The sequence below is a fragment of the Danio aesculapii genome, chromosome 14, assembly GCF_903798145.1.
Source record: "Danio aesculapii chromosome 14, fDanAes4.1, whole genome shotgun sequence".
Classification (NCBI taxonomy): domain Eukaryota; kingdom Metazoa; phylum Chordata; class Actinopteri; order Cypriniformes; family Danionidae; genus Danio; species Danio aesculapii.
In genome coordinates this window covers 8,610,393-8,635,281 of record NC_079448.1, presented here as the reverse complement: position 1 = coordinate 8,635,281, position 24,889 = coordinate 8,610,393, and the positions used below count along the sequence as shown (strand labels likewise).

Genomic DNA, 24,889 nt, shown 5'->3' with positions numbered 1-24,889 from the left:
ATATGGCGGACGAGGATCCAAACACGAAAGTTGAAAGCGGAGACGTTCCTGCAAAAGAAGAAGAACCGGAGGTTACGGAAACCGGGCAAGAAAATGTCGCCAACAACACCGACGAGCTCCAGAAGGACAGACCGGCAGACAGCTCCTGGTCGGCGCCGATTTTGTCGTTTGCTCGTAAAGCGACGGAGACGCTGAGCAGTGGAGTGAATCATTACAGCGCGGGGTTAAAGATACCGGACACAACACAACAACACTGCTCTGATCCAGTCAAGACAGCGGGTAAGACAGAATTGAAGTAAAGTCGGCGTTATATTCGCACATTTGTTCATTTTTGAACGGTGACAAGTTGTGACACACTCTCTCTATATTGTTTACAACGCTAATTTGAATATTTGGTTTGAAAAAGCAAGTATGACTTCAAAACAACATTAGTACTATTTGATTGACTGTAACAATGTTGTGCTTTGATAGTTATTGGCTGCTAATATGATTTCACTATTTGGAGTTAGCAAAGAATACTTTTCTGAAATTATATTATTAAGGGAAAGTGTGAATGTGCAAATATAAAACCAACTTTACCTCAATAAGTGCAACATTGGCCTGCAATAATTAGCTTTGCAATTCACAACACTTTAAAGATGTTTAAGGACTGAAGACAGCAAGTGATGAAGTGTTTCAGGTGTGCTTCAAAATGCACCACCCATTCTCAATTGGAGACAGGTCGGGACTGCAGACACGCCAGTCAAGAATCTGTATCCTCATCCTCCACAGCCAGGACTTTGTAACGTGTGCAGTGGTTTTGCGCTGTCTTGTTGAAATATGCAGGGGCGGAAACATTTTGTGTTCATATTGTCTGCAATGAAATCCAAGTCAAAGTAAATTTGGAAATCACTACTATTTTGTTTGTGTTTTTCCATACTGTCCCAAGCTTTTCTGGTTTGGGGTTGTATATAGAACACCATTGAACATTGATACAGCCTAAATTGTCATTTCAGTTGGCATCTTTTTGGAAAAAAAAAAGTGTCTTGCTAAGCTTGTAAAAACCTGTTGTCAGCTAAAGAGAAGCATTAAAAAGAGAAGTTTAACTGTGGTTTTCCACCAAAAGAAAAGATCTGCTGCTAAATGATTAAAGGGAAAAAAGGCCCAAAAATATTAGTTTATGTAAAAACCTAACAAAAGTCTTGTCGCCTATACAAGTGTTAGGAACAGCAAATAATAACTTGTCTTCTAGTTAATTATTTGGGATCAGAAGTGGCTTATATGAAAGGTAAATACCTCTAGATTACATTTATTTTACCAAAATAAAATATGATCATGCTTTGATTTTGAATTATTTAATTAGGACAGTAAGGTCTGACTTTGCTTTGACAAAAGTCTTGTCACTTAACAGAAATAATGTTCAGTATAGAATATAAATTCATGGTGCAGTGGAAAAAGAATTAATTAATATTGTGTATGACTCCCATGAGCTTGGAGGACTGCATCCATACATCTCTACAATGACTCTAATAACTTAATAAAGTCATCTGGAATGGCAAAGATTCTTTGGATTCACCTTTAGTGCCTCCTCCTTCATCTTACCCCAGACATGCTTAACAATGTTCATGTCTGGTGACTGGGCTGGCCAATTCTGGAGCACCTTAACCTTCTTTGCTTTCGGGAACTTTGATGTGGAGGCTGAAGTTTGAGAAGGAGCGCTATCCTGCTGACGAATTTGCCCTCTCCTGTGGTTTGAAATGTAATGGGCAGCACAAACGTCTTGATACCTCAGGCGGTTGATGTTGCCATCCACTTTGCAGATCTCTCACACCCCCCTATACTGAATGTAACCCCAAACCATGATTTTTTTCTTCACCAAACTTGACTGATTCTGAGTATCTTTGGTCCATGCGGGTTCCAACAGGTCTTCTGCAGTATTTGTAATGATTGGGATGCAGTTCAACAGATGATTCCTCCGAATAATCTACCTTCTGCCATTTTTTCAAATGATCAACTAGAAGTCAAGTTATTATTTGTTGGTCTTATAACTGGGGTCTATGACAAGACTTTTGTCAGGTAGTGTATGTGACATAATTGTATTGTACACCATTATAGCATACAGGAAATGAATAATGCACCTGCTTCCTTTAACAAAATGTGTTTCTCCAGCAGAGAAAACTTCCTCTTCCAATTTAGTTCTGTTAGGTTGTTTTAAGTCACTTAGCAGGACGCAACAGTAATGAGTCCTGCAGATCATCAGGATGTGTGTGTTTGTGTCCAGCTGTGAAGGATCCTGTGGTGGTGGAGAGATCGAATCTGCTAAGCATGATGAAGCTCAGCATTAAGGTGTTGATCCAGTCCTCTCTCAGTCTGGGCCGGACGCTGGACTCTGAGTATCCTCCTCTGCAGCAGTTCTTTGTTGTTCTGGAGCACTGCCTTAAACATGGCCTGAAAGGTGAGGTCAGGCTTGAAGAGGCAATGCAGAATTAAGAAATAACACCATGTTCAATTTGTAACAATACAGCCAGGTTACAGGTTTAATTTGATTTCCACAAGCTTAAGACGAAAACACACACATGAGTGTGCAAGATAAATAGATAGATGAATGGATGGATAGAAGGATAGTTAAATAGAGATGGATGGATGGATGGATAAATAGACAGAGAGAAGGATAGATAGGATAGGATTGATAAAAATGGATAGATGAATATAAGGATGGATAGACAGACGGATGGATAGATAGACAGATAGAAGGATAGACTGATAGACTGATAGGCATGGAAGGATAGATAAATAGGGATGAATAGATGGATGGATAGATGGATGAATGGACAGATGGATAGATAGATAGATGGAAGGATAGATAAATATGGATAGATGGATAGACGATGGAAGGAAGGAAGGATGGATGGATGGATAGAAGAATGGATGGATGGATAGATGGATGGATAGACATGGATGGATGGATAGATAGATGGATAGACATGGATGGATGGATAGATAAATGAAAGGAAGGATAGATAGATAGATAGATAGATAGATAGATAGATAGATAGATAGATAGATAGATAGATAGATAGATAGATAGATAGAAGGATTGATGGATGGACTGATAGAAGGATTGATGGATGGACTGATAGGCATGGATGGATAGATGGAAGGATAGATAAATAGGGATGAATAGATGGATGGATAGATAGCTGGATGGAAGAATGGATGGATGGATAGATAGCCGGATGGAGGAATGGATGGATGGATGAATGGACAGATGGATGGATAGATAGATGGAAGGATAGATAAATATGGATAGATAGATGGATAGACTGATAGAAGGATTGATGGATAGACTGATAGGCATGGATGGATAGATGGAAGGATAGATAAATAGGGATGAATAGATGCATGGATAGATAGCTGGATGGAAGAATAGATGGATGGATGGATAGATAGATGGAAGGATAGATAAATATGGATAGATAGATGGATAGACTGATAGACATGGATGGATAGATGGAAGGAAGGAAGGATAGATAAATAGGGATAGATAGATAGATAGATAGATAGATAGATAGATAGATAGATAGATAGATAGATAGATAGATAGATAGATAGATAGATAGAAGAATAGATGGATGGATGGAAGGAAGGATAGATAAATATGGATGGATGAATAGATGGATAGATAGACGGATAAATGGATAGACTCATAGACAGATGTATGGACTGATGGATAAAAGAATAGATAGGTAGAAAGACAGATAGAAGGAAGAATAGATAGACAGACAAATGGAAGTATAGATAAATAGAGATGGATGGATAGATGGATGCATGGATAGATCTACAGATAGACAAACAGACAGACAGACCTATAGATGGATAGATGGATAGATAGATATGGATGGATAGATAGACAGACAAATGGAAGGATAGATAATAAGGGATGGATAGATAGAAGGATAGATAAATAGAGAGAGAGAGATAGACAGATGAGAGTTTTAGAGAATTATTATATATTAATACTGATGATATTACTCATTATTACTTTTTAGGTGGTTTTTATTTGGTGTTATTTTATTTTAAGAAATGAAAATCATACTATGACCGTTTCAATCTTTTTACTAATTACTTACTAATTTACTAACTTAATTTACTAATTTTATACTATTTCAATCAATAAATCAATAAAATTGTTTTATGCTTGCTTAAATCCAAACACCAAATTCTTTTGGTTGATTAATTTTACTATTCAATAATAAATGAGAGCTATTCTTAAATTATCCACACAGATATAAATGCAGGTAAATGCAAACATCTTATTTTATATGTAAAAATAGCAGAATAATGACAACAAAAATAAAGAAAATGGGGAAAAGGATTAAGCTTTTGGTGTCTGATTGAGTTAGATTCAACCTAGTAGCACCTTGTTGCAGTGGCATAAAATGTAAACAAAACAAAAAAACAGCAGTAAATGGGTGACTGTTGTATGAAGCATTATAACAGACCTCTTAACCAGTTTGTATTCATTAAATTCTATATGCTTGTGTCTTTGCTTTGCAGTGAGGAAATCTTTCATCGGTCTTCAGAATAAGTCTATCTGGGCTCCTCTGGAGATGATCGAGAAACTGTGCCCTGAGTCTGCTGACATTGCCACCAGTGTGCGGGATATGCCGGGAATCAAGTGCGTGCGTTTCTTTTGGTATACAATATCACGTTTGAACACAGCGTAATAGGAGAGCGTGCATTTTTACAGACTCCAGATCATTCCTTCAAGTAGTGGAATATTTAAATAAAGCATTTATTCTTTGATTGGCAGCATTTTAACCTAAGTTAACTGTCTTTAAAATCATTTTTATAATACAATTTTTTTTTTGCTGGATTCCAGGCCATTTTAAGTTTTCAGGAAATTTCTGATGCAGCTGCCAAGGAAGCTTTAAAGGGTTATATGATATGATATTTGTGCTTTTGACCTTTTACATTCATTTGATTGTGTATTATTTCAGGACAGGACTTGGTCGAGCTCGAGCGTGGCTGCATCTGGCCCTAATGCAGAAAAAAATTGCAGATTATATGAAGGAGCTTATAAATAGAAGAGACCTGCTTGGGTAAGAGCCATTCCAGAAATATAATCTACAATGACAGTGTAGCTCCTCTACTTAAAAAAAAAAAGAAACAGCCAATAGCATTTTGTTTTATCACCACTCAGGAAGTGAGACAGTGAGTGGGGCATGTCAGATACTTTGATTGGTCTCGATCTGATGATCCGTTTCCATTTTTTTTTTTTTTTTCAATTTAACAACGTAAAAACGGTGGACCAATTGGAGCGGTTTTCAGACCAACCGCAACTTGACGTAGGAGTGCCCACCAAATTGATTGACAGCTGCGTATTAACATGTCCCGGTAGTCACATGTATAATCATATCAACAAGAGAAGAAGAGCGCAAAGCAACCAGGAATAAAAGATCAGTTCAGTTTGCTAGGATCATCAATCGTCATCAAATGTGATCAAGAGTGAGTTTCACAAGTTTAAAATGTTTTAAAACAGAGCATGTGTGTAATGAATTACAGCGATATACTTCAGATTCACTTCACCAGCACAGCCGCGTGTCAGAACAATTATAAAAGAAGACGCTTCAATCCCGGTTTGTGGATGTTAAATCAGGTTTATTTTGTACATTAACATAACAGATATCCATATAGCAGTGGAGATTAACCTGTATCCTGTCACATGCGTGCAAAAAGTGCAAAGCTAAACGCTACGTGAGATCTGCTTCCTTTAAGTCTGTCTGTTGTCTGAATCAGCCAAGGGAGGAGATTAAGGCACGCTGAAAGACACATAGAAACGGTGGGCGGGAAGGACTAGCCTTGAAGGTGCAGTACAACAAAACCGCAACCTAATGCAAAAAGGTATAAAATAGAATCTTATAAAAGGTATAATAAAAAATCTGATGGGTGTTTTGAGCTGAAACTTTACAGACACATTCTGGAGACACAAAAGACTTCTATTAAATCTGAAAAAAGGGGTAACCTAGGTGCCCTTTAAGCAAGTGTCCGACAAAAGTATTGACCTTATTTATACAGAAATGTTAAATCATCATCAGATAAGGACTGCTCTTCCAGAGCAGAAGCAAATGGTTATAGTTTGAGTAAAAAAATACTAAAATAAATAGCTTTTTTGTTTGTTTTATTCAGTGGATTCTCTTTTTGAATTACTAATAGATTTAACTGAGTTAGTGTTGTGCCGCCTTGGGAGATTGAATTAAACTCCTCAGTTCATATGGATATATTTTCTGATCTCTCTTTAAACATTGTAAATGAACACTGAATTTCTGACTCTTCAAATCCCACATTTCCAGAATTTAAGTTTGTTCTTTTTGTGTTTGTTGCAGGGAGTTTTATGAGCCCGGAGCTCTTATAATGGAGGAAGAAGGAGCTGTGATCGTTGGGATGCTGGTGGGTCTCAATGTGATCGATGCAAATCTGTGTGTGAAAGGAGAGGATCTGGATTCTCAGGTGAAATGTAAAACCATCCAAACCAGATGTGCTTTTTGACTCACTCTGTTAACACTGTGTTGTTGTTGTTTTACTCCAGGTGTGTGTCATTGACTTTTCAATGTATCTGAAGGATCCACAAGCAACTGAGAGCAAACAAGAGTGAGTCTGAGATCATTTAGCAGACCATTATTCATTTGTTTTCTAAAAATATAGTTCGAAAGTATTGGAAAATAGTTGTTTTGCTAAGTTGAACAAATAAATAGGGATAATTCACCTAAAAATTCAAATTCTGCCCTTATTTACTCACCCTTGACTTATTCCAAACATATTTGAGTTTTGTTCTTGTTCAACACAAAAGAAGGAATTCAAAAGGAACTGGTAATCATTGACATCCATACTATTTCTTTTTCCAGTATTGAAGTCAATCAAGTTTTAAACATTCTTCAAAATACCTTCTTTTGTGTTAAACAGAATACAGAAACTCAAAAAGGTTTGTAAGAGTGAGTAAATGATCAAGCGAATGTCAATTTTTGGTTGAACTATCCCTCAATTATCATCAGTTATATTTAGTGTCTGTGGGTTCAATAATATTGACTTTTTTTGGGCTCTCTAATTGCTAACAGCGATTCAAAAATGACCGCCATTCTTGACCAGAAGCACTACATAGAAGAGCTGAATCGGCATCTGAGCTGCACAGTGACAGATCTTCAGGCCAAGATGGACTCGCTGGAGAAAACCAACAGCAAACTCATCGAGGAGGTGAAAACATTCTTATTTATCATTAATTGTCCTGTGGCTTAGTTACTTATTTATCAGGGGTCGTCACGCTGGTATGAATTACTAACTATTCCAGCATATGTTTTATGTAGCTGATGCTCTTCCAGCCGCAACCCAGTGCTGGAAAACACCCTTACACACTCATTCACACACACTCATACACTACAGACATTTTAGTTTATTCACCTATAGCGCATGTCTTTGGACTGAGGGGGAAACTAGAGCACCCGGAGGAAACACACGCCAACACAGAACATGCTAACTCCACACAGAAATGCCAAATGGCCCAGTTGGGATTTGAACCAGCGACCTTCTTGCTGTGAGGTGACAGTGCTAACCACTGAGCCACCGTGTCACCCTATCCTCAATTAATGTTCTTATATCTTGCATAATTATTAATCATGCTGGTTGTTAAATGGGTCAGAGACAAAAATGCATTTCTAAGCATCAAAACATTACCAGTGCAATACAGCTTCACATTTTTCCTCCATTTCATGTAATTTATACATTTTTACCATGATTTACAGAAGACACCCAATTAAATGTCATTCAGTGTAACAATAGTTTATGTATAAGAAGGTATTTTTAGTCATATTTACAAAAAGAATCATCAGATGACTTATTAAAGGGCTTCAAGATCACAGTTCAGCCCCAAAATAAAAGTTCTTGTCATTTTCTATTGTTCTACTATAAATCTTTGTCACAGTCTCTTAGACTATTAGGTTTTATCCTTTTGCAAGCAAAATCAATTCTAATCTTTTAAGACATTGTGCAGGTTAATATGAGGTTAAAATAAGTGTTGTTTTTTTTATTTTGTACATGACTATATTAGTTATAATTAGGCCCACATGGAATCTGCGCGCGCAGAATTTCAAATTTCTGCAGATTTTTAGCCCATCATTAATTCTGTTTATTAACCTGAGTAAATGTGTGTAAATCTATATTTATTTAGTTTTTAAATTAATTTCAGTAATATTATTGACTAATATGAAAATGTTCATCTGATTTATGTACAATGCAGTTTGTCCAGTAATATGTTCTGTCTTTTGGTAGATATGTTATATGAGAGACTTGCTTTGTTTACCAAATAAAGTGAATCTAATTAGATTTGCATTTTAAAAATTAAGGTTTAAAAGCTATTATTTTTTTATTTCATGTATTAAGGTTTTAGTTGTGATACTCCCAAAATAATTCCTCAGAAATCCACAGATTTTTACCAAAATTGTCCGCAGAAATATCAAAAGACGTCTGCGGATTCCGTCTGGCCCTAGTTATAATGAATGAAACTGGAACATTATTTCACTCATATTTTGAACCATTATATTCACACAAAATAAGAATAAAAGTAGACATCGTGCATATAATATGCTTTCTATGTACAGTTAAAGTCAGAATTATTAGCCCCCCTTTTAATTTTTTTTCTTTTTTAAATATTTTCCAAATTATGCCTAACAGAGCAAGGAAATTTTCACAGTATGTCTGTTGATATTTTTTCTTCTGGAGAAAGTCTTATTTGTTTTATTTCGGCTAGAATAAAAGCAGTTTTACATTTTTTTAGACACCATTTCAAGGTCATTATTATTAGCCTCTTTAAGCTATATTTTTCCCCAATAGTCTACAGAACAAACCATCGTTATAAAATAACTTGCCTAATTACCCTAACATGCCTAGTTAACCTAATTAACCTAGTTAAGCCTTTAAATGTCACTTTAAGCTGTATAGAAGTGTCTTAAAAATATCTAGTGAAATATTATTTACTGTCATAATGCCAAAGATAAAATAAATCAGTCATTAGAGATGAGTTATTAAACCTATTATGTTTAGAAATGAGTTGAAAAAATCTGCTCTCCGTTTAACAGAAATTGGGTGAAAAAATAAACAGGGGGGCTAATAATTCAGGGGGTTTAATAATTCTGACTTCAGCTGTATATAAAATCACGTTTGTAACTTTAATTTGATCTGGATGCTAAAATGTACAAAAAAAAGGTAAAATATTTTGTTAATTGATGACTTTTACAGCTTACAGCAGCGACGGACAGAATCAACTCTCTGCGTGAGGAGCAAGAACAGCTTAAAGAAGAAAATGCAAATATTCTCCAAAGTAGTCAAAGAAAAGAGGAGGTGAGATTTTGATTTTGCAGCTGTATGTATTGCTGATTAGAACTCGTCAAACTATAACTAGTCACTGGTGTTGTCAAGTTTTATTGTCATTCTGCTACATGTGGACATAAAGTGGAACTCGAGCAAGCTCCGGATTAGTTAACGCAGCACGAATGTTCGCTAAGTTCAGATTTTCCAATTTTGCGCCACCTCATTCACGTGAATCACATGTAAATCACTAGCGCTTGACGATTTACGTGTGGTTTGTCTGTGTGAGACAAGACATTGACTGATGAGAGATATTGAGAGATCGTAAGAAAGTGTCTGGTGCGAGTGCAAATATTAGTTTATAGCTATATCATGCCATCTGGCCTTGACTATAAAAAAACCTATATTACTCTCATTTGGATTTGTTGTTTGTTTTAGGTGACTCTGCAGGACAGCCAGGTGGAGCTGGAAACGTATCGACAGACTCGTCAGGGTTTAGATGAAATGTACAGTGTGGTTTGGAAACAGTACAAGGAGGAGAAACGAATCAGGCAGGTAAGAATGCAAAGAAATCCAGCTCTGGATGTCCATAAATAGTTAATATAACCTTTCAAAGTATATTAGGGGGCTTAAGATGACTTAAAGCAGGGGTGCCCAAACATTTTCTTATGAAGGGCCAAAAACTAAACTTGATTGAGGGTGATGGGCTGGAGGTAAATATACCAAACTGAAAAGTTGTCAATGTAATTTCCTAATTTATTATTATAATTTATTATATAATTTAATTAATACTATGCTTTAGTGCATGTAAAATGTATACATGTTTGTATATTTTATAATGAAAATCTTACAATAAAAAACATGAACACTCCCATTTGCTTTGATTCGCTTGCTGATGTCTTCTGCAATGTCTCCATTCCATCAAGTGACTGCATTTATTTATTTTTAATCTGATTCACAACATTTAATTGAAACATTTAATTTCAGTTTGCTTTTTTGTAGCTCATCAGTTAAAAAACAAAAGTTACGTTAAATTAAAAATGACAATGTGTTAAACTCTGTTAAAGGCATTCCCCCCAAATTCCTCATCATTCTCCCTGTCTTCTCAGATGGGATGGAGGGCCAAATCAAAGGTTACCGTGGGCCAGCTTTGGTCCTAGTTTGGGCATCTCTGACTTAAAGGGATAGTTCACCCCGAAATTAAAATGTCATCATTTACTCATCCTACACTTGTTTTAAACCCGTTTGTGTTTCATTCTTCTGTGAAACACAAAGGAATATATACTGAAGAATCCTGGGGGGACAAAACACCATCGACTGCTTTTTTCCAACAGAATCTCTTGTTTTGTGTTCAGCAAGAGAAAGAAATTGTTTTTCTGAATTATCCCTATTAAATAGGACAAAACTACTTTTAAAATAAGCTTAAAGCCACAATATCAAACCATGAGCAAAATTTTAAATTGTTTTACAGAACTTATTTAACGCCAGTTCGTTTAAATAAGATATTCCCGAATGTTTCTCAGTGTTGTTTTAAGTGCAAATCCAATGTTGGTACTGTGATGCATGTATTCTGGGACTGTGACATGATAAAGACATACTGGAAAGAAATTCACAAATTAGTTCAGAAGATTATAGGTAAACCTTTTGCTCTTTCTCCAGCTGTTTATCTTCTGAATTGTAAAACTGCTCTACAACTTAGTCATGGACTAGAATCTGTGTTACACTTTTGTACATATCTTGCAAGAAAATGTATTCTTTTGCTGTGGTCCTCTCCTAACATTCCTTCTGTCAATATGTGGATAAATCAGGTTGCCATTTTCTTACCCTTGGAAAAACTGACTTATGACTTGCGTCAGAAATCTGATGATTTCTGGCATATCTGGAATCCTCTATGGGAGTTTTTGGAGAATGTATCTTGATTTTTATTTAATTTTTATTTTAATTTATAAATTTTTTGTTAACTTTACCCTTCACAAAAGACTTGAATTATTAGCAGATGGACAATTGTATAATAGATTGCTATATTATTGTATATGATGACATGAGACACCTATACCACAGTTCTGTCATTGTAAATCTTTAAATAAAAAAAAATAAATAAATAAATAAATAAAATAAAATAAGCTTAAAAATTGAAATAAAAACTGATATGAAATTTTGTTAGTTTTTGTTTTTTTGTTATCATTATTATTATTATTATTCTAAATTTAGTTAAATTCGTTATTTCTATTTAAAATTAAAAAGTCTAAAGTCTGGTCAAATTAAGGTTTTTCAAAATGTGTTTTCAGTCTCATCTTTCAACTTTTGTGTGTTTATCCTGAAATTCCAATAATAAATGTTGTTTATCTGCTCTTTGAATTTGTATAGCAGGGCAATGTACAGACGCCTGATAAATATTTTGATTATTATATTTTAACAAAATAAACTGTAATTACATCAATACTGAAGTTTGGACTATTTTTATTAGCTATGAAAATTCAGTAATGTGCAAGTACCAGAACTCCTTGCATATATTATATTATATTATATTATATTATATTATATTATATTATATTATATTATATTATATTATATTATATTATATTATATTACATTATAACAAGCCAATCATTAAACCTGAATGCACTCTTCATCCAATCAGGAGCTGCAGAAGGAGCTGGAGCTGCAAATCGGCCTGAAGCAGGAAATGGAAGTGGCCATGAAACTTCTAGAAAAGGACACGCATGAAAAGCAGGACACGCTGGTTGCGCTGCGACAACAACTGGACCAAGTCAAGAATCTCAACCTGCAGATGTTTAACAAAGCGCAGGTAGTGCATTTTGTTATCGTACAATACTGTATTTTTCTGCAATTTATCGTTTTCAGTCACGTGACCTCTGCGGAGACATGGCAGGCAAAAAATTATTGGGCCGTAATGGCAGCTACATTAAGATCTCCATAGAAACACAGAACCAACCAGTCATATTCCTATGTATTTCAACCTACGAATATTTGGTTCATATATTAACAGAACAAAAACCGAGATATGATTACAGACTGTAAATTGTGGGCACTTGCGATCCATATACTGCTGTTTTTCAGTCATTTAAAATTGTCAAGTCGCTGTCAGAGGTCCAATTCGGCAACATTTACATTTATCTTGTGGATATTCCTCAGTGATTTAATCATCGGTGACAGTGTAAGAGCACGTAAATATCTGCTTTTGCTTAAATAAATTTTTGCTAGTGGGGAAAATCTATTTGTTCACTTTTGCAATTTATATTTTGACTTTGCATTTCAACTTATACTTTAGTTGCGAAAACTTAACCTGCAAATTAGAATAGAAACTGCATAAAAAAGCATATGAATGTACTGACAGCTATAGGTACTAGGGCTGCACAATATATTGCAAAATGATCGTTATCACGATAAAAGTATGTGCAATATATTGCAGACGTGTGATTTAATTACATTTATTTTATGCAATTTTATACGAGAGTCAAGATGAGAGAGGAAAATCTCAACAGCCAATCAGAATTCGAATACCCGCGCAGGTTTACAACTCATTCGTAGTGTTTTAAATTAATGTTTGCAACTTGGCGCATATTTTTTGGATCTAATTTATTCTAATTCACACTAAAAACATCTTTTACCTGCTTATTTTAATATTATTAAATAAATAAATGATTTTAAAACATTATGCTAATTAAAATAGCATTTTCCAAGGGAAATTTTATATCGTAAAAAATATCGTTATCGCATATTTTTTTCCAGTATTGTGCTATCCTAATGGGTATCATAGATTGTTATGGGTCAATGATGCTATCATTCCACACAAGTCCATAAAGCTCTCCTTTCTGGCTGTTCTTTCTATGAAGGAGTTTCTGTAGAAGCACAGCCCAGGCATGTCTCTGCGTTGGTTATTAACATTATATCTTATCGTAAAACAATCATCCAGCTTTTTGGCTAAAAAGAGAGACATCACTCAGCCTGCGACTTGACGGTTAGTGGGAGATATTAATGTTTTGCTCACCAGGGGGCGTTTCATTCCCCTAATGGTGCATGTGAAAACAATCAATAGGATTGGTTGCAGTTAATTGAAATGGATATGTTGTCATTTGATGCATAAGGCGTCTGACCGAGTGGCCCAGAAGAAGGAGGAGGACATGGTACATCTGGAAAAGAAGATGATTCAGATGGAGGCAGCCATGAAGGAACTGGAGCAGAGGTGATGATGGCACACAGAAACATTTATGTTTTGTCGTTATTTACTCACCCTCATGTTTTTTCATTGATAAATGATGACTAACCATTAATAGGGCCGCGGGGTCAGGGTGGGAAAAACAATAAATCGTATGTATGAATGCTGCATCTCATTTCTCACAGGACGTGTTCTCTGTTCTCGCAGTCTCCTGAGTTTGTTTTTTCGAGATAACCTTGTAAGTCCGTTCTCTGCATTCTTGGAATTGAGAAACAGCATTCCTAAAATATCGATTTAAAAAAAAAACACACAAAAACTTGATTTGTTTTTAAAAGTGTGTAAAAAAATTCACCCTTTAGGTTTCTTGGGGTCAAACTGACCCCACATTGAAAATGAAGGGTAAAAGTGGCGCAGTGGGTATCTCTGTTGCCTCGCAGCTAGAAGGTTGCTGGTTCAAGCCTCAGCTGAGTCAGTTGGCATTTCTGTGTGGATTTCTGTGTGTATGTTCTCCCCGTGTTTACGTGTTGTCCTCCGGGTGTTCCGGATTCCCCCACAAGTCCAAAGACATGCGGTACAGGTGAACTGGTCAAGCTAAATTGTCCGTAATGAATGTGTGTGGGTGTTTTCCAGTGGTGGATTGCAGCTGGAAGGGCATCTGCTGCATAAAATATATGCTGGATAAGTTGGCGGTTCATTCCACTATGGCTACCCCTGATTAATAAAGCCGAAAAATAAAATGAATGAATGTCTTGTGGGACATTTGACAGCTTTCAATTGTGGGTCTGGCCTGGGAAATGCTTTTTTGAACATTTGGAGGTTACCAGTACTTTAGTAGGACTTTTAAAGGACAGAAACCTTGCCGATTTTATTAGAACTACCCGAATTTGTGTTTAAATAACTTTTTATTATTATTTTTTTTTTCTTTCTAACGACATGACAATAGTTATTTTGAGGTGGACTATCTTTAAGCAATAATTGACCCTAAAATCAATAACTTCTCATTTACTCCAAACCTTTTTTTTGTTTAATGTATTTGCTTCATGGTCTTTGAGAACATGAGAAAATCTGAAACGAGTCTTTCAAGTTTTAAAGCACATATTGACGGAGCTTAACTTTGAACGTGTGTGAACTCTCATCAGTCTCAGACATGATTTGCATGTACAAGTTGAAGTCAGAATTATTAGCCCTCCTGAATTATTAGTCCCCTTAAAATCTTTTCCCCAATTTCTGTTTAATGGAAAGATTTTTTTCAACACATTTCTAAACATAATAGTTTTAATAGCTCATCTCTAATAGCTGATTTATTTTATCTTTGCCATGATGACAGTAAATAATATTTGACTGGAAATTCAGTTCAATTCACCTTTATTTGTATAGCGCTTTTACAATGTAGATTGTCAAAGCAGCTTCACATAGAAGATCATAGTAAATTGGAACAGTGTAGTTCAGTTTGTAGTGTTTAAGTTCAGTTCAGTTGAGCTCAGTTCAGTGTGGTTTAATAATCACTACTGAGAGTCCAAACACTGAAGAGTAATCCATCGAAGCGCAGCTCTACAGGTCCCGAACCATGCCAGTGGCGACAGCGGAGAGGGAAAAACTTCACCAATTGGAGAAAGTGAAGAATTAAAAAAAACCTTGAGAGAAACCAGACTCAGTTGGGCACGAACATTTCTCCACTGGTCAAATGTCTTGTGCAGAGCTGCAGTCAAGGCGCCGGAGTCTGGAGAAGCTGGACATCAGCGAGACTCGTCTGTCCCTGGAGCGTCACAGGAATCAGCCTCATGCTCTCCACTCCTCCATGACCACCACAGCAGCTCCTCAAGATACGGCCTGGTCCAGGATATGGAAATCTTGGGATCATCTCGTCGCTGGTCTTGAATCGAATCGGTGGCGCTGCATAGTCTGAAGGCCTCGGGAAAAGTATCCCCAGGTGGAAATAGAGAATAAAGAGAATAATTAGCATAGCTGCTGTTCAAAGTGTATGTAAACGAGATGCAAAAACCTGCGTGGAGCACATTCATGTATCATACCGCTAAGTGATGCAATGAGTGTATGCTTTACTAAAAAGATAGGTTTTTAATCTAGTTTTAAATTGGGAGACTGTGTCTGAGCCTCGCAGATTATCGGGAAGGCTATTCCAGAGTTTAGGAACCATAAATGAGAAAGCTCGACCTCCTTTACTCGACTTTGCTATTATAGGTACTACCAGAAGCCCTGAGTTTTGAGATCTTAAAGAGCTGGTTGGATTGTAGCGAGAAAGAAGGTTGGTTGGATAAACAGGAGCTAGATTATTTAAATATATTATATATTTTTCAAGTTACTAGTGTTTAGCTTCAAGTGCCATTTAAAAGCTTAACTGGGTAAATTAGGTAAATTAGGTAAGTTAGGGTAATTTGGCAAATCGTTGAGTAATGAAGGGGCTAATAATATTGGGGGCTAATAATATTGACCTTAAAATGGTTTTAAAAAATTTAAAACTGCTTTTATTATAGCTGTAATAACAAATAAGACTTTCTCCAGATTAAAAATTATTATAGGAAATACTGTGAAAATTTCTGTTAAACCTCATTTGGGAAATATTTAAAAAAGAAAAAAAGATTCACATGTATCTGCTCCTCAGGCTTCAGAACTCAGAAGACGTGCAGAAGAACACTGATGAGCAGCAAAACGAGATCCGATCGGAAATGAAGGGGAAAGTGAACGCTCTGCAGAAGCGGCTCTCTGACCTCGACACGCTCCGGTAATGGGAATCAAGGCTTCTATAAAACCTGCTAACATTATAATTTGAGCCCCTTAAGATCTTTATTAGCTGTTGTCTGTTTCCACAGGGCAGGACTGGAGTCGGAGCTGAGTACAGAGAAAGAGCAGCGTCAGATCCTGCAGAAGGAGCTGCAGAGAGAACAGGACAACAGTGCAGAGCTGCGCACACAACTGCAGCAACTTCAGGGCCTGCAGACGGTCAGATATACTGCCATAAACACACAGACACACACACTTAATACATTACACTCTGTTATACCAAAACCAATACAAGAGTAAAGTGAAAACAATGGTGTTCTTCCAAAAAAAGAAATGTCATAAATATAATTATATTTTATATACATCAATATTTCTATAAACACGCATACACTCACTGGCCACTTTATTAGGTACACCTTACTAGTAACTGGTTGGACCCTCTTGCCTTCAGAACTGCCCTAATCCTTCATTGCATAGATTCAACAAGGTACTGGAAATATTCCTCAGAGAGTTTGGTCCATATTGACATGATCACGCAGTTGCTGCAGATTTGTCGGCTGCACATTCATCTCTTGCTCCACCACATCCCAAAGGTGTTCTATTGGATTGAGATCTGGTGTCTGTGGAAGCCATTTGAGTACAGTCAACTCATTGTCATGATCAAGAAACCAGTCTGAGAAGATTCACGCTTTGACATGGTGCGTTATCCTGCTGGAAGTAGCCATCAAAAGATGAGCACACTGTAGTCATGAAGTGATGGACATGGTCAGCAACAGTACTCGGATAGGCTGTGGCGTTGACACGATGTTCAATTGGTACTAATAGGCCTAAAGTGTGTCAAGACCAGCCTGAATCATTGATACAATGCAGGATGGATCCTTGCTTTCATGTTATTGATGCTAAATTCTGACCGTACCATTCGAATGTCCCAGCAGAAATCGAGACTCATCAGACCAGGCAACGTTTTTCCAATCTTCTATTGTCCAATTTTGGTGAGCCTGTGCGAATTGTTGCCTCAGTTTCCTGTTTTTAGCTGACCGGTGTGGTCTTCTGCTGCTGTTGTCCATCTGCCTTAAGGTTGGACGCGTTGTGCGTTTAGAGATGATTTTCAACATACCTCGCTTGTAAGAAGTGGTTATTTGACAAGCATTTGCGCCCACAGAACTGCCGCTCACTGGATATTTTCTCTTTTTCAGACCATTCTCTGTAAACCCTAGTGATGGTTGTGCGTAAAAATCCCAGTAGATCAGCAGTTTCTGAAATACTCAGACCAGCCCATCTGGCACCAACAGCCATGCCACGTACAAAGTCACTTAAATCACCTATCTTCCCCATTCTAATGCTGTTTAAACAGCAGCAGATCGTCTTGACTATGTCTACTTGCCTAAATGCATTGCATTTGCTTTAACGAGCAGTTGGACAGGTGTACCTAATAAAGTGGCCGGTGAGTGTATGTATTATTCGCACACAAAATGTATGTTTGTTTGTTTGTGTAGAGTAAAGGATGAGCTAACAGTATTTGTTTTCCCGCAGGAGCTGCTCGATCTTCGTCAGGAAAAGCAGCAGCTCCAGCAGTTATGTGAAGAGCAGGAACAGGCTCTACAGGAGATGGGCCTTCATCTCAGCCAGTAAGACTCTCTCCTCTTTCTAGATCAGCCTCTGTTTATTTGTCACACACTCTCCTAACACTCCAATCCTGCTCTCAGATCCAAACTCAAGATGGAGGACTTCAAAGAGGTTAATAAAGCCCTGAAGGTAGATTCACTTTTCTGTTCATTTTTACCGCAAAGCAAAGATCCATTCAGCTAATACTGTTAGCATCTTGCTACTGTTTGTTTTATTTAACTAGGCTGTGATGTCATAAAAATAATTATAGAAATGTAACAGCACATATCTGAAGAGCTAATTGAGCAGACATGCAAATCATAGCTGATAGTTAAACTATAACACTCAATATTCATGCTAGGAATATTTCTATGCTAGCAACATGTTAATCCTGGGTAAAAACTTGTTAGTAACATGATAATTCTTACTAATTAGAAAACTAAATCAACATACTTGTTCATAATAGAAACATGTGAAGTGGTAAAAACGATAGCAATGTGCTAACTTAAGCAATTAAGCAACATGCTAATTCTTATTAGAAACATGCTAATTCATGGTAACTTGTTAATTTATGCTTGAAACTTATTTCAATAGAAGTGTGATGGCCGCAAGTATTCATGCTAGAAACGTTTAATGTTAGAAATATGCTAATATGCTAATGACACATTTAGCCCATAAAACAATATGGATATGAAAATGGCTAAAATCTGTATTCATTCTATAAGCAACCTCATTGTTTCTAGAAACATGCTAACAATATACAATACAATAATTACTTTAACACATCTATCATAATGTTATTTAACAACACATGGGACCTTTTTGAATTCTCAGAAGCTATGGAAGTGAAAAATGTAAAACAGGAAATACTTTCGGTCTATTGTTATTGTTTACATCCCTCAAAATGCTCTATAGAAATGTAACAGCACATATCCGAAGAGCTAAACGAGCAGATATGCAATTCAAAGTTAATACTTAATATTCCAGCTAAAAATATTTGTATGCTAGCAACATGTTAATCCTTCTTAAAAACTTGTTACTAACATGTTTATTCTTGCTAATTCCATAAATTATATTAATCTTAAATATAGCAGAAACCTGTTAGCAACATACTTGTTCAAAATAGAAACATGTGAAGTGGTAGAAACATGATAGCAATGCGCTAATTGATATTAGAAATATGCTAATTTATGTTATCATGTTAATGTATGCATAAAAACTTGGATATGAAAATGGCTAACATCTTAATTCATTCCATAAGCAACCTCAATCTTTCTAGAAACATGCTAACAATATACATTTCAATCTCAATTTAACGTTAAAATAGCTAGCATAGCTTTATTTATCAACATATGTGGACCATTTTAAATTTTTTAGAAGCTATGCAAATTAAAAATGTAAAACAGGAAATATGTGAGGACCATTGTCATTGTTTACATTCCTCAAACTGCTCTATAGCAATGTAACAGCTCATAATCGAACAGCTAAATGAGCAGACTTGCAATTCATAGCTGTTAACTAAACTTAACTAAATATTAACGCTATAAATATTTAAAATTCTAGCATCATGTTCCTTGTTAAGAACTTAAATAGCTAATTCTTACTAATTACAAAACTAAAACGATACTCATTCATAATAGAAGCATGTGAAGTGGTAAAAACGATAGCAATGTGCTAATTGCTATTTGAAATATGCTAGCATCATGTCAGTTCATGTAAGAAATGCACTAGCAACATGCTAATTCATAATAAATACATAACTCATGTTAACATGTGTTTGTATGATGGCCACGTTTGTTCATGCTAGAAATGATTCATGTTAGAAATATGCTAATGGCATTAATGTATGAAACGATATATATGAAACATGCTAGCAACATCGTTCTTGCTAGAAACATGCTAACAATGTGCTAATTCATCATAGAAACGTAGTAATTAATCCTACTATTCCAACTAGCAATATGTTAATTCATAGTTTTGTCACACTAATATCAAAGTTAGTCATGAAAGATGGCTTTTTTTATATATTATAATATATTTGAAAATGTAATTAATTCCTGAATTTTTAGCATTACTCTAGACACATGATCCTTCAGAAATCATTTCATCATTTTAATATTCAGATTTTTATCTTTTTCTGCTTTAATAAAAAGTTTAGAAGAACAGCATTCTCCTAAACTCTTTACTGACATTTATATATGTCATGTATGTATATGTCATATATGTGTATATATATTGGTGTGGCTCAATGGTTAGCACTGTGGCCTCACAGCAAGAAGGTCGCTGGTTTGAGTCCCGGCTGGGTCAGTTGGCATTTCTGTATGGAGTTTGCATGTTCTCCTCGTATTTGTGTGGGTTTCCTCAGTTGTTGCTAGATCGGATATGGATGTGGCTGGAAGTTAAAGTTACAGTTTATCTGTATTATTTATTAAATTTCCCAGTTATTGTATTTTATTAACACCTACACCCACCCCAACCCTAAACCCAACCATCACAGTACAGTAAAAATATTAATTATTGTTATACGTTGTCATACAAAAAGCTCTCATAATTGATGTGCATATCGCACTTCCGGCTGGCTGCGTATCCTGGACTTTACAGGTGTCCTCCTGGTGCTCTGTTTCCCCCCACAGTCCAAAGACATGTGGTATAGGTGAATTGGATTATCTAAATTGGCTGTAGTGTAAATGTGTGTGTGTGTGTGTGTGTGTGTATGAGTGTTTCCCAGTACTGGGTTGCAGTTGGAAGGGCATCCGCTGCATAAAACATATTCTGAAATAGTTGGCGGTTCATTCCGTTGTTGCAAGTAAATAATGAAAAAATGATTTTGCTTTTCTGTTCTCCAGGGTCATGCTTGGCTAAAGGATGACGAAGCTACACAGTGCAAACAGTGCCAAAAAGAGTTCTCAATCTCTCGGAGGAAGGTGAGTGATGCTCCACGCTCGGTTATTTACACACAGTATCTCCAACATTTGGCAGCAGCTCACCTCTTTGTGTTTGTGTTTGAAGCATCATTGCAGGAACTGTGGGGACATTTACTGCAGCAACTGCTCCAGTAATGAGCTCGCTCTGCCCTCGTACCCGAAACCAGTGCGCGTGTGTGACGTCTGCCATTCCCTTCTCCTCCAGCGCAGCTCCACCGGCTCCTGACAGCACTCTGAATGATCGTGTGTGTATGTGTGTGAGAGAGAAACTACAGACCAACTGCATTAATCAACTCTCCATCTTTGTGTTTTTAACACGTATGCAATAAAGCACAGGTGTCAAACTCAGATCCTGGAGGGCCGCAGCTCTGCACAGTTTAATTCCAACCCAGCTTCAACACTTACCTGTAGATATCAAGCCTGAAGGACTCAATTAGTTTGATCAGGTTTGTTTGATTAGGGTTGGAACTAAACTGTGCAGAGCTGTGGCCCTCCGGGAACTGGCTTAGACAGCGGTGTATTATAGGAACATTCCACTTGTTGTTGTTTTTATTTAGAAATAGGCTCATGTCACAATTCCCCAGAGTTAAACAGTCGAGTTTTACAATTTTTAAACTTTGATTTAATTTTTTTTTTTTTTTTGAGTGAGATGCTAATGGTCTAATCTGATTCAATGACTTATGCTAAGCTAAGCTAAAAGTGGTCTTGCTATACTAGATATTGGCTAAATAGATTCAAAAAGAGTCAAACTCAACCGTTAAACTCTTGAATAGTTGTGAAGTGAGCCCATTTCCCCCAAAAAATGTGGAACTGGCTTTGACACCTGTGTATTATAGGAACCCTCCACTGTTGTTGTTTTTATTTGGAAGTAGGCTCATTTCACAACTCCCCTTGAGTTAAACAGTCGAGTTTTACAATTTTTGAATCTATTCAGCCAAATATTTGCATCTGGCGGGAGCATTTTAGCTTAGCTTAGCATAAATCATTACATTTTATTAGACCGTTAGCATCCCTCTCAAATGACTAAAGAGTTTATATAATTTTCCTATTTAAAGCTTGACTCTTCTGTAGTTACGTTGTGTACTAAGACTAGCAGCAAATGAAAAGTTGATATTTTCTAGGCCGATTATGGATAGGAACTATACTATCATTCTGGCGTAATAATCAAGGAACTTTACCACACAATCACACAACAAAATTACGCAGTGCTGTGGTCTAGATGCGTAACTGGAACCATTTTAGGGGCTACGTAATATTGTTACGCCTGCTGTCATGGTATGGCAATGGAGTTCCTTGATTTTTTTATTTATTTATTTATTTTTTTTTTTTTTACTATATGCCACAATGACTATAGTTCCCATCCATATCAACCTAGAAAATGGCAGCCTATCATTTTTCCATCGATCTTAGTACACAATATAACTACAGAAGCGTCACAAATTAAATGGCAAAATGATCAAAACACTTTTTTTTTTTTTTTTTGAGCGAGATGCTAATGGTCTAATCCGATTCAATGACTTATGCTAAGCTAAGCTAAAAGTAGTCTTGCCATACTAGATATTGGCTAAATAGATTCAAAAAGAGTCAAACTCAACCGTTAAACTCTTGAATAGTTGTGAAGTGAGCCCATTTCCCCCCAAAAAATGTGGAACTGGCTTTGACACCTGTGTATTATAGGAACCCTCCACTGTTGTTGTTTTTATTTGGAAATAGGCAAATTTCACAACTCCCCTTGAGTTAAACAGTCGAGTTTTACAATTTTTGAATCCATTCAGCCAAATATTTGCATCTGGCGGGAGCATTTTAGCTTAGCTTAGCATAAATCATTACATTTTATTAGACCGTTAGCATCCCTCTCAAATGACTAAAGAGTTTATATAATTTTCCTATTTAAAGCTTGACTCCTCTGTAGTTACGTTGTGTACTAAGACTAGCAGCAAATGAAAAGTTGATATTTTCTAGGCCGATATGGATGGGAACTATACTATCATTCTGGTGTTATAATCAAGGAACTTTACCACACAATCACACAACAAAATTACGCAGTGCTGTTGTCTAGATACTTGGCTGAAACCATTTTAGGGGCTACGTAATATTGTTAGGCCTGCTGTCATGGTATGGCAATGGAGTTTCTTGATTTTTTTTTTTTTTTTTTTTTTTATGCCACAATGAGTATAGTTCCTATCCATATCAACTTAGAAAATGGCAACCTATCATTTTTCCATCGATCTTAGTACACAATATAACTACAGAAGCGTCACAAATTAAATGGCAAAATGATCAAAACTTTTTTTTTTTTTTTTGAGCGAGATGCTAATGGTCTAATCCGATTCAATGACTTATGCTAAGCTAAGCTAGAAGTGGTCTTGGTATACTAGATATTGGTTAAATAGATTCCAAAAAAGTTAAACTCTTGAAGAGTTGTGAAGTGAGCCCATTTCCCCAAAAAAGTGCAGTATTCCTTTAATGTCTTTGTGGTACACCGGCTTTCTTTTGACTAAAAGCTTTGATTCAAAATCATATCAACAGGAGGATGCTTGGATGAATCAGAAATTAACATCAGTATGAATGTATTTATAACTATAGTCTCCATTTTAGGGAGAGAACTAACATGCATAGGACTTTCAGGTGTTTCATTGTTTTTATACTCTTCATCTTTTTTAGTCTGGATGTTTTTTTGAAATTGATCAGTCTTTAATTTAAGACCTGTCGTAACTGAATCATTATCAACCTCACTCGTTTGTACTGTGAAGATGGAGACTGTGCATGTCAACCAGAAATATCACTATTAGAACGCACTGCTCAAAACACCGGGGACTAAGTCTTATATGAAGATAGTCGCTATGTTTATTACTCACACTAACAATTAAATCAGTCACAAAGTCTGTAAAGGACTTCTTTAATAGTATGCAAAACTAAAGAGCAAATGGATTGTATTTTCTTCAGCATTTTTGTTTTGTTTTTGCTTATATCAGTCTAAAAAGTAAAAACAAATCTTTTTTTTTTTAAACTAAACTTTTTAAGGCTCTCTGAATACAAAAAGTGTATATTTTAGACTGTATGACAGATCCATGTGTTGTACACTCCTGTTCATAAAGCTGTAAAGAAGTTTCTGGAGATTTTATAGAATTGTGTACGGTTTAATAAACACTGCCGCTAACGTATTCATCACTCTGTGAAGACATGAGGAAATCAGACATTTGTAAACTTTTGCTTGACCACACTGAAATCACAGTAGATTGGGAAGAACAAAAAGCAACATGCACCCAAGCAAAACCCTTCCCATCATGCTTTAAAATAATACAAAAGTATTTTCATTCCCTCCTGAACATAAACAAACTATTTTATAGATATGATGTGCTACAATCACCTCCATGTGCGAAGACGTCAACTTGTAAAGGCTTTGATAACATTGGCCGGTGAGGAAACTAAAATCAATATGCTCAATTGTAAAAACACATTCACAGGCACGTCTTGTGGGAGCGTCACGTTTCAGAAAACTTCAAAATAACACGTCAACAAGGAACAGAAAACTCTTGTGCTCCGAACACAACTTGAACTGGAGCAGGGAACAAAGTACAAACCAATGAAAGAGGACACTGCTGAAATAGAGCCGCTACATCCCCCAGCCTCCATTCATTCCCATGGATCCGCGGCTTCCTCCGCCGTAGTAACTGCTGCCTAATCCACCCGAATTACCTGACAGGAGGAACAAATACACACTTTAGGACCAGGGAGTTCTCAGAGCGGGAACAAATCACTTCTGCTGTCAATCTAATCGGGTGCCATTTACACTAGTGTGCTTTTGTTTTATAACAATTGTTTTTTTTACGTTACGCCTTACACATACGGTTACACACAAGTCTCTCATTTTAAGCCCAAGAAGAAATTTGCTTAGAGCTTTAATTATTTATTTATTTTTTTTGTCTAACTAGCCTACAGAAATTGCTTTAAATAAATATCCCATTATGGTAGCCTACATCATTACTACTGAATTATACTGTCAGCTTGTCGTCTTTCATTCAGGACTGGTTTGAAGCTTTTGTTTTGTTCATATTACAGTCTTCAAAGTATCAAATTCAAAGGGAATTTCTTATACAACAAC

General features: G+C 36.2%; 2 protein-coding genes across 4 annotated transcripts in view; one reads left to right on the top strand and one right to left on the bottom strand.

Moving 5' to 3' along the window:
- rufy1 (RUN and FYVE domain containing 1) lies at positions 1 to 23,948 on the top strand. Its single transcript, XM_056472954.1, has 17 exons — positions 1 to 279; positions 2,261 to 2,434; positions 4,537 to 4,657; positions 4,980 to 5,081; positions 6,366 to 6,489; positions 6,569 to 6,630; positions 7,095 to 7,230; positions 9,268 to 9,369; positions 9,775 to 9,891; positions 11,978 to 12,145; positions 13,446 to 13,543; positions 16,137 to 16,256; positions 16,345 to 16,474; positions 17,789 to 17,883; positions 17,962 to 18,010; positions 20,707 to 20,784; positions 20,870 to 23,948. Exons 1-17 carry the CDS (start codon positions 3 to 5, stop codon positions 21,008 to 21,010), a joined length of 2,094 nt encoding a protein of 697 aa, XP_056328929.1. The 5' UTR covers positions 1 to 2; the 3' UTR covers positions 21,011 to 23,948.
- hnrnph1 (heterogeneous nuclear ribonucleoprotein H1) overlaps positions 23,913 to 24,889 on the bottom strand; it is a 21,781-nt gene continuing 20,804 nt past the window's right edge. For 2 of the 3 annotated variants that reach the window (XM_056472955.1, XM_056472958.1), the window contains exon 11: positions 24,395 to 24,483. Coding sequence is in view for 1 of the 3 variants with exons in the window: in XM_056472956.1 (XP_056328931.1) it covers positions 24,401 to 24,483 (83 nt within the window). In the remaining 2 variants the exon portion in view is untranslated. Of the gene's footprint in view, positions 24,484 to 24,889 lie in introns of all 3 variants that reach the window. The other variant, XM_056472956.1, reaches the window with a different exon arrangement.

Coding starts and splice junctions, on each gene's coding strand:
- rufy1 (XM_056472954.1), top strand. CDS start 3: ATGGCGGACGAGGATCCAAACACGAAAGTTGAAAGCGGAGACGTTCCT. Junction 9,892..11,977: donor AGGAGAAACGAATCAGGCAG/GTAAGAATGCAA, acceptor TCATCCAATCAG/GAGCTGCAGAAGGAGCTGGA. Junction 12,146..13,445: donor AGATGTTTAACAAAGCGCAG/GTAGTGCATTTT, acceptor TTGATGCATAAG/GCGTCTGACCGAGTGGCCCA.